We start from the raw sequence: 9,893 nt of genomic DNA, 5'->3' as shown, positions 1-9,893 counted from the left end.
GATTGTTCAATTTCTTAAGGCTAAAGGCTTACTACATTTATTATAGATGGATGCATCCATTGGACTCAACAGTTGGGTGGCAATCGAATCTGATTGGTTCTCACTTTTAAAACCAACAAATTAACGTCGAGTGTTGACAAGACGATGCTCAATGGTCGCCTTCGGCAGAGACAGCGCTCAATTATCGTCTTGTCAACATTCGACGTTGATTTGCTGGTTCTAAAAGTAAGAACCAATCACATTCGATTGCTATTGAGCACTTTCTCTGCTGAACGCATCCATTGTTGAGTCCGCTGAATGCGCTCTATCTTTCTATCTGTTATCTCGAAGAGTTCTTCGAAAAGGTTAATATTTGGTAAATAACCTATGATAATCCTTGTAATATAATCATAACGTCATTGACTTGATATTTACCAAGTGTTGAATTATTTATGTAAATTTCATGGCTTTTTCACAATCGAATTCTAGAGGTAATCTTGATATAAATGTAGATCATTTTTTTTTAAATATCATTTAGTACATCAGACTATACTAAACTATACAGACTACATACTTTGATTGTTGTTATAGAATTGCAAAATAGAAAGATCTTAGAAGAGCTACAGTTGAAAAAGCAGATGCTATTAAAGCAAGGGGTTGCACCCACTTTAAATTCATCATTGGGTGTTTCGTCAACTGGTTCTGCGTCAAATGTAGTGAGTATATTCTGTCAATATTACCTTTTTAATTGCCGGCAATGTTTGTTTTTAAAACTTCAGCTTGATGACATATATCTTTATGATTAGCCTGCAATACAATCTAATGATGGTGTAGCGATGAGTGCATCTCAAAGAGCAGCTTTGCACAATGCACATGCAGCCTCATTCGGTTACTTTGTGACACAGGACTCTTCTTTCGGAAATCTAATATTACCAGTTCTCCCTAGATTTGATAATAAATGAATTATTATTTGCAAGATCATCAAGTGTATATAAACAACTAAATATTACTAAAGACTGTATGTAAATAATATTAATGAATTATTGAACACAAGAATTGTTTTTATAAGTATTTGTTGGATAAAATTCTGTGGAGAGAAATTGCAATTGACAGTCTTTGAGGAGATAATGGCTAGTCTTCGACTTCGTCAATTAGAAGAGTATCTTCAACAAATGGATGTGTTTGAAAAGCCAAAAATCTTGCTTGAGCAATATGCCACTAGTGCACATATTGCCTCACACATGTTGTACACTGCGCAATCACAGTTCAACGATATAGAAGGTAAAAGTATAGCAGATTTAGGCTCTGGATGTGGTATATTGTCACTGGGTGCCAAAATGCTTGGTGCTGAATATGTAGTTGGATTTGAAATAGATTCAGATGCAATTGATATACAATATAGGAATTGCACTGACATAGAACTTTTTATTGAAGTTATTCAATGCGATATTCTGCAATATTTACCAGGTATGCGTATAAGTTTTCTACTAGATTTTATTAAAAGTAAAAACATATACGACACAATGTCTGCTATGTTATAGGAAAATATGAGAAGTTCTTTGATACTGTTATAATGAATCCACCTTTTGGCACTAAAAAAAATGCCGGCATCGACATGAAATTTCTCGAAGTGGCAATGAAACTTTCGTCTAATGCGATTTATTCGCTACACAAGAGCAGCACGCGAGATTACATTCTCTCGAAGGCGGCACAGTTCGGCGCAGAAGGAAAGGTGATAGCCGAACTTAAATACGATTTGCCGAGGGCTTACAAGTTCCACAAAAAAGCTTCCGTCGACATACAGGTGGATTTTATAAGATTTGAATTGAAACGCTGATCTTTTCCTCTGAGATCAACGCCCGTTTAATTTATTCGAACTTGATGCCCTGAGCCAGAGGAAGTTCGTTTCCGTGATTGATCGTGATCGTCGCGCGTCGCATATACTGCTTCCATGCGTCGCTTCCGCTCTCGCGACCACCGCCCGTAGCCTTCTCGCCGCCAAACGCACCACCTATCTCGGCGCCGCTAGTGCCTATGTTGACGTTGACTATGCCACAATCTGATCCGTGAGGGCCGATCCACTGTGTAAAATCGAGATTCGATAAGTTAATCTGATTATATACTTGAACGTATAAATATACACGTACATTTACACGTGTTAATTGTATTTATATACTTACCTGAAATACATTTCCGATGCTTTTAGTAAAGAGACTACTGCTCAATCCCTGCTCCACATCATTATTAAGATCGATAGCCTCCTCTAAGGAATTCGCCTCCAAGATGTAAACGATCGGGGCAAAAGTTTCTTGTTGGACCACCTCCGCTTCGGGCGGTAGACCTGAGATGATCGTCGGCTCGACGTAGAAACCGGGTCGTTCTATTTGCTTTCCACCGAACTCTATCGTGCCACCGGCTTTCACAGCTTTTTCAACTGCTGCCTACAATCAAGAGTATTGGGTTAATCAAAGAATTTTTGTTTTCTGAAGAATTTTTGTACTAATACACGAAAAAAAGAAACGAACTTTTGCTCAATTTAATACTTTGCTTGAAAGATATTGGAACTATTGCATATACCTTGTATTTGTCGATCGCTTGTTGATTATGCAATGGTCCATACAGCGCACCGTCCTCCAATGGATCTCCGACTCTTTCTAGTATACTTTTGTATGCCGTTTTTAATTTTCCTAAAAATTTTGCAAACATAACAGTACGCTATATTCCGTGAAGATATTTCTTCTATTTACATTATTTATCGCGAATTATGCCTACCTAAGAATTCGTTCTTTATTTTTTTGTGCAATATTAATCTTCTGGTTGTGGTGCATCTTTGTCCAGCTGTTCCAACGCATGAGAAGACCGCAGCTCTCACTGCCATTTCTAAATCCGCATCCTGCGCAACTGTCGATAGAAGAGAAATAGTTATGTACACATGTATTAATGCACGGAGAATTGATTATTTCATCGAGGAGATATACGTACTGATCAACGCATTGTTACCGCCAAGCTCCAGCAAGGATCTTCCGAATCTCTGTTGAATTTTGAGTGCCACTTGTTTTCCTACGTTCGAATTTCCGGTAAACGAAATAAGAGGTACCCTGTAGCGATACCAGATTGTTACAGTTTCCGCACGATTCTATAGCGTATAATGGATCTAAATTCAATTTCTGACCGTTTATCGTTCACCAGAGTCTCCCCGACATCCGATCCACCCGTAATCAGGGACGCAACGGAACCCGGGATACCATTGCGCTCCAAGACACCCGCGATTATCTTGGTGGTTGCGATGGACACCAGGGATGTGCTCGGCGCTCCTTTCCAAACGATAGTGTTACCGCAGACCATGGCGATAGCGCTGTTCCAGCCGTACACCTGAGACAAATCGGCCAAATCAGTGCAAGAATTCTTAAAGTGCGAGAAGTCGAGTTCTGAAGATAACACATTTACCGCTATAGGGAAATTGAATGCGGAGATAATGCCGACCACACCCAGAGAATTCCACTTCTCTAGGAGCGCGTGATTCTTTCTTTCCGACGGGAATAGGCTGCCGGATAGCGTTCGCGACAAGCCGACTGCGTAATCGCATATATCGATGAATTCCTGAACCTCGCCTATACCTTCCGGTAATATCTTTCCTGTACATGCATATATGTGCATGTATATTAATTACAAATAAATTTATACTATTGTATATACACAACTCAATTAATTATACGAGCTGTTATAGTATAGAATTCTCGTTAAAACAATAATTAAATTACCCATTTCCAAGGATACCAAGCAGCCTAGTGGTTTCAAATTTCTTCTGAGTTCGTCCCCTATTTGCCGGACAATATCTCCTCTCGCTGGCATCGGGATAGATGTCCATTGTGGCCATGCTTTACGCGCTTCCGTGATAGCATTGCTAGCTTCCTGCGGCGTCGACTCCCGGATCTTTGCAATCACTTTGCCGGTCGCCGGTGATATCGATTCTATCAACTATATTTAAAAATATCTATTTTATTAACTGTATATAAAATTATTTTGAGCGACGTATATATATTATTGTTATATACAATGTGATTTGTATTCATTTTTATTTAAGATTTTCTTCGGCCTTTTCCATAATGTACAAATAATCAATTTATGATATTATCAATATCGATAAAAAGAGATAAGATCGCTTACCTTGCCGGAACCACCCCATCTTCCGTCATAAAGTCCGGGATTCTCAATGGTAATACCTAATTGCTTTAAAAATCCGTATTTTGGATCAGTCACCAGGTATCTCTTTGTCATTTGGAATCGGGAGATGTAGTAAGGACTCTTTTCTAACAACACACGTAACATTGTCAGTTGTTACTATTTGACTCGTCGAGAACCGCTGATATCAATAAATAGCTTGGGTTATCAAAAGGTGATATTCTTTATCGAGAGGGAGAAAGAGAGAAGGGAGAAAGAACACATATCTTGCACAATCCAAACAGCCAAGTTCACAAACAAGCAAAAGATGGATGGTGATAAGAAGACTCAAATCGATTTCAAAATACCAGTTTTTTTTTAAAGACGCGGAATCGATTTTCTTTCATATCTTTTTAAATATAGAAGATATGGAGTCTTAGGAAATACAAAAATATTTATTTTATTTCAATATCAAAATTTATTTTATTATTTTTTATTTTAATATCAAATATTTATTTTATTTCAATATCATTTATTAAGAAATATTCTGAACTTAAATTTGCAATGACCGTCAAAATCCGAAGAATATATTTTTTTATTTGATCGCAGTTTTTTGATAGAATGCATTTATGTACCATAAAGATTTTTACACATATAGTGTATGACTACATAAGACACAAAATATATGTGGAAAATTGGTAGTAGTACTGCAATATGCGAGTAGTAATAAAAATAAATTACAAGATACGGTCTGTTTTTTACGATTTGTTGCGAATGTTATTTGGAGAAATAAGCTGTCTTATTTATTTGGTTGTTATTATTTATTTGTTTTATTGATGAATCAACAAAATATTCCACTAGAGTAGTCTTGTTTAAATAATATAGTTAATTGATCAAGGACAGAAAATCATGCTTTTATTGCTAAAAATGAAGTAAATATTTTATATTAGTAATATTATCAATTTTATAACAAAAACAATTGGATTAAGGCTTTTATATTACCATCCCCATTCTTTGTAAAACATTTGCTGTCCTGAAGTACCATTTAAATAGTAGACTAAATAACTTATTTCTACCGACCATTTTTCTATTTTTTTCGTTTCTCATAAACAGTAACAATAATCATTATTTTATTTGTTTTCATAATTAAAACAATTTATTATATATGTGCTTATTGCTATTTATTCCGATATTATTTAACAATATGCTATATTAATATATACATTGTTCCGCGGTTAATAAATTTTTTTTAACTATCTAAATGAACTAATAGAAATAACAATAATCTAAATAAAATAATAGAAATAAGAAATAAATTTAAAAAATATAGATATATGTTTTTTCAAATTTATTTGTCCGTTGATGCGCAATCGGTGCGAAGATGATGATCCTGTTGATAATAAGTTGATCTAAACAATCAAAATAAAACAGAATTATAAAGTGGAAAAATGTGAAGGTCAATCAATTAAATACCGGTATATAAGTGTCACTATAATATAATTCGATTTAAATGGATAGAGTCGGCTCAGTTTCTGCTGACAATTGCTGACAATCTGACATATCATACATATGTATATACATATATATATATATATATATATATATATATATATATATATATATATATGTATATATGTATATGTATAATACATGAGATTACATACTCGTGGTGCAACTTTGTCGATTGTCGACGAGTGGAACTGGTGGATATCCATCGGACGCACCACGCACCAGACGCACCAGACGCACCAGACTTGTTAGCCAACCAGACGCCAGTTGAAAAATGGCAGACTGCGAGAAGGAGGAGGCGCACAATCTCGTAAGCTATTTACCTTTACTTAACATTTATCTAATCACTTAGACGGCCTTGCGCGCCGTCTCCCTAGTCGCGAGTTCAGTCGGATCCATACACATCGTCAAATTAATCATCTATCGTTTCACCATCTCGTTGCTGAGCAACGAGGCTTGAGGTTATTTGATTTGACATTTCCTCGATAATTTGCCCTGTGCAGGTAGTATCGTTCGAATCGATGTGTAATATGTTGTTAAATCTGCTTTCAGCAAATGGAGTTCGAATGGGTGCTCCATGAGGAAGTGCACTCCTCGTTGTCGCAGCTCCGAAATATCTTGATGGTACGTACAATAGAGAACCAATATTTCTATGTCCAGATTGATTAAGTCGCTTTATACTATATTATACCATCTGTTAAGAGAAATCGATTCGTAACGCGCATATTAATTGTATATATTCATTTCTAGGAATGCGCTCAGCGATTTCCATTGGCACTCTTTGGTAACGATCAGCATAACAAAACTGACAGATTCGTCTTTGCGGCCCAACACGACCAAGTCAAATGTGTCGCTGTTTTAACAGGCGACAGTATCACAAATGCGGTAAAGAGTTTTAGTGTATTATTGAAATTTGACTAGGATTGGTGGCTATATGTTAAAATTATAGCTGATATATATTTACTGTTATGTTATTGAAGAATTATCTGTATTTATAGGAAGTGAATTTTAAAGTACAACGACAACAGAATATTAATATGAGAACGAGTATTCAGAATGAACATCCATGGAAGTTACAACAAATTCAAGATGCCGCCAATCATTTACAACAAGGCATCGCCCATATAGATAATGTAGACAGACATTACCTTTTTAAAACCTCGGATGAAGTGATGCATATATTAGGTAATATCTTGGGTTGTCTTCAGAGGAGCAGAACCAGTTTAATTGTTCCTAGAAAGAAAACAATTGATGATCTTATCAAGAGTCGAAATATGGTGTGTATTTTCTTCTGCGATGGACATGTGTCCATCTAGTGCAACTATATTAGTAAAATTGAAAAAAAAATCTTTGTTTACAGAAATCTCTTAATCCAAACCTTCCAGAAAATTTGGCCATTAGCTTTTACATTCAAAGCTACAAACTGGTTTTAGCTATTTATCAGTTAGAAAATGCACATGGCAGTGTCAAGTATGAAACCCAGCAGGCGGAATGCAGTGTGCCGTGGTTAAATGACGCTCTTGTATTGCTTACTATTGCACTACAACTTTGTCAACGATTGAAAGATAAGGTTTGTAAAGAATTTCTCTCTAATTTGATAAATTTTCTGATGTTATAAACTTTTCAGATATGTGTCTTCTCCCAATACAAAGATTTTACGGTAGGTTCTCGCGTTCCTTCCGCGATGGGATGGTAACCTAATTTAACACCAAGAGAATTTTCATATTTGAACTTACATATAGCATATAGTGATGCTATGCATAAGTGAAAAAAATTGGCCTCAACCAGTAATACTTGCTCTGGCCTTTGTTTTTACATCTGTTGATTGTTGTCCTTTTATCGTATTTCTCATTGCACTAGAATGTTGTTCTAGCGTTTTTAAATCAGTATAGTATGCGCCTAGTATAATAATAATAATAATTTATATATATATATATATATATATATATATATATATATACAGTGTATTATGTAATATATTAACTATTGAAATGTCGGATCAAAGATTCACATGAATGTGTGAATCAGCAATGCATAATAACAAATTATTATAGGTCAGAAATGGAAGACTAAGAACATTTTGCCAATTATTGGTGTGCCTATCACCATGTTATACTGTGCTCTTCCCATTTCTGCAATAGTTTTCATGAATGTCTAAATCTTTAATTTTGGCATATAACATCTAAAGTTATTTCATCTACAAGAATTGATAGAGAGAATGAAATATTTAATACATCTACTGTGATTCTAGAAATGTATACTGTAATCCTCTCCTTACTGAATTAGATCATGTTTTCATATATTAATAGACACATGAATTTTATCTGTTTTCTTTTACATTGTTTATTGTTTGTGCATAATCATCCATATAGAATTTTTTCCAACTGTCTTAATATCAGAGTTGTCCATAATATAATGTCATTTTATATTTTAATCTTTTATATTTTATCCTAACTTTTAATTTAATTAATGTTGATACTTGATAGAATTAATTGAAATAAAAGACAGATGACTCTATGCATTTCTGTATCAATAATTTGTCATCAGGAATTAATGTCGGTGTGATCAAAATTTTGCGTCATGCAAAAACACTATATCTTTTCGAAATTGATCAGTGCCAATCTTTTAACGTCCTGTTCATTCTTGATCCAATTTCTCATAATACTTACTGACGGTAATTGTTTCATTATTTTGAAAAGTTGATAATACCTGCCACTGTTTACCAACCAGTTACTACTATTTATATCAAGAACCACTTCTACGATAAAAAAATATTGAAATTTTAAGTTAAAAAGAAACAATATTATTTTTCAGACAACCTATTTATATCTGTGTATCATCTTTTGCAAAGAAATTCTTCAAAAATATTAGAATATAAAAATTCAGATGCAATAACTTAGTATCTTTCAGCTAACAAAGGAGATGTGCTAACTTAACAATGACTATTGCATATAGTTATAACAAAGTACTATTTTATTTCTCAAGTATATTATTTATTTATATGAAAATAAGTAGAAAAATGCCATGTGCCTAATGATTCCGAATTTGGATAAAATATGAACCTTTTTACATGGTACAATTTTTGTAATCAATATTTTTTGATTACTAAAATTACCACAGAGAAAATATACATATAGTATGTGTATATTATATGTATTTGTACGCATAAAAGTGCATACAAAAACGCCTATATATACATATACATATATATTTGAAAAAAAAAGAGAAAGGAAAATAAATTGCCGAAAAAAGATATTATCCTAGATTATTAACACAGTAGGGAAAGGATTATTTAAAATTAGAAAGAAGTGCTTAAATATAATAAGTAATAAATTAATAATTCTAAGAATTGAACATATGTAAGGAAAAATAAATAATTTCCATACAAAATTTCTCAACGGCTTAGTGAAGTGACTTTTAGATATTGATATCATGTTTTTAAAAATTAGGGATATTCAACAGCTATAAGCAATTTGAGAAATTTAACATAAAAATTTCTGTGTTGTAACAGTTAAATGGTAAAGTTATATATAACTTCTACTTTAAAGATAGCTGTATAACAAGAATTACTATAAAAAAAACTCGCCCAAGTCATTATTATGTATATAATATTTCCACATGTCTGTGTACTAAAAAAATTAAGACATAATGTTTATTATTTTAATAATTTAATTATAAAACAATTATTCTCGTAAAACATATATATATATATATATATATATATATATATATATATATATATATATATAAAGTTGTAATATTTTAAATATTAAATTTATGTATAAAGCATATTATTTATTGTTAATATTATAAATATAATCTGTTCTATATTTACTTGAGAGTTTATTAGATGTAATTATATTTAATTGTACTTATGTAATTTATATGTTTAATTTATTTGCAACAAGATTAATAAATGTTTGAGTTGAATCATTTTTTATTCTCGTATGTTTTTGCCATAATTTGATTTTATTATGGAAATTATCATTCTGTAAAATCTTAAAAAAAACCGGATAAAACGAATTATTTTAGATTACAGAGACATTACATTAATTTGATATGTTATACTCGAATGTAAAGATAAGAGATTTTTTTTAAATTTCTGGGCTCTTTCTAAGCGCTTGAATTTTTTTCCACCTTTTTCGCACTCTTATAGATAAAATTATCGGAGTTAAGATAGTCAACTTGATAAAATTTCATCGAGATATATATAGAAAAAATATATTCCTATGAAATAAATAGAA

The 9,893-nt window shown here is 32.8% G+C and overlaps 4 protein-coding genes across 10 annotated transcripts; 3 read left to right on the top strand and 1 right to left on the bottom strand.

Moving 5' to 3' along the window:
• The first annotated feature begins 182 nt into the window (after positions 1-182).
• Positions 183-941, top strand: LOC138943349 (SOSS complex subunit C homolog). Its single transcript, XM_070314107.1, has 3 exons — positions 183-470; positions 571-695; positions 786-941. Exons 1-3 carry the CDS (start codon positions 443-445, stop codon positions 939-941), a joined length of 309 nt encoding a protein of 102 aa, XP_070170208.1. The 5' UTR covers positions 183-442.
• A 115-nt stretch (positions 942-1,056) lies between these two features.
• Aldh7a1 (aldehyde dehydrogenase 7 family member A1) lies at positions 1,057-4,339 on the bottom strand. 2 transcript variants are annotated; one of them, XM_070314025.1, is made up of 9 exons: positions 4,147-4,339; positions 3,741-3,957; positions 3,427-3,614; positions 3,152-3,351; positions 2,962-3,077; positions 2,752-2,880; positions 2,557-2,666; positions 2,160-2,420; positions 1,058-2,060 (listed from the first exon to the last, which is right to left on the bottom strand). In XM_070314025.1, exons 1-9 carry the CDS (start codon positions 4,306-4,308, stop codon positions 1,848-1,850), a joined length of 1,596 nt encoding a protein of 531 aa, XP_070170126.1. In that variant the 5' UTR covers positions 4,309-4,339; the 3' UTR covers positions 1,058-1,847. The 2 variants fall into 2 exon arrangements, with proteins under 2 accessions (XP_070170116.1, XP_070170126.1); XM_070314015.1 differs by having other exon boundaries at positions 1,057-2,060; positions 3,152-3,614.
• LOC138943325 (rRNA N(6)-adenosine-methyltransferase Mettl5-like) lies at positions 1,086-4,354 on the top strand. 5 transcript variants are annotated; one of them, XM_070314084.1, is made up of 4 exons: positions 1,086-1,446; positions 1,521-2,064; positions 2,186-3,056; positions 3,169-4,354. In XM_070314084.1, the coding sequence occupies exons 1-2, from the start codon at positions 1,107-1,109 to the stop codon at positions 1,814-1,816; spliced, it is 636 nt and encodes a 211-aa protein (XP_070170185.1). In that variant the 5' UTR covers positions 1,086-1,106; the 3' UTR covers positions 1,817-2,064; positions 2,186-3,056; positions 3,169-4,354. The 5 variants fall into 5 exon arrangements, with proteins under 5 accessions (XP_070170185.1, XP_070170169.1, XP_070170194.1 ...); XM_070314068.1 differs by having other exon boundaries at positions 1,521-2,084; XM_070314093.1 differs by having other exon boundaries at positions 1,521-2,432; positions 2,818-3,056; positions 3,169-4,353.
• Positions 4,355-5,785: 1,431 nt separating this feature from the next.
• On the top strand, positions 5,786-9,302 carry Rogdi (rogdi atypical leucine zipper). Of its 2 annotated transcripts, none has more exons than XM_070310737.1 (6): positions 5,786-5,959; positions 6,202-6,273; positions 6,400-6,534; positions 6,648-6,926; positions 7,010-7,219; positions 7,277-9,301. In XM_070310737.1, exons 1-6 carry the CDS (start codon positions 5,924-5,926, stop codon positions 7,343-7,345), a joined length of 801 nt encoding a protein of 266 aa, XP_070166838.1. In that variant the 5' UTR covers positions 5,786-5,923; the 3' UTR covers positions 7,346-9,301. The 2 variants fall into 2 exon arrangements, with proteins under 2 accessions (XP_070166838.1, XP_070166848.1); XM_070310747.1 differs by lacking the exon at positions 5,786-5,959 and adding an exon at positions 6,008-6,110 and having other exon boundaries at positions 7,277-9,302.
• Positions 9,303-9,893: the final 591 nt, after the last annotated feature.

Source organism: Polyergus mexicanus, unplaced genomic scaffold, assembly GCF_030449975.1.
Source record: "Polyergus mexicanus isolate NDT 795.1 unplaced genomic scaffold, iyPolMexi1.0 SCAF_2, whole genome shotgun sequence".
In the NCBI taxonomy this organism is placed as follows: Eukaryota; Metazoa; Arthropoda; class Insecta; order Hymenoptera; family Formicidae; genus Polyergus; species Polyergus mexicanus.
The sequence above is the reverse complement of the archived record's forward strand: the minus strand, read 5'-3'. Positions and strand labels throughout refer to the sequence as shown.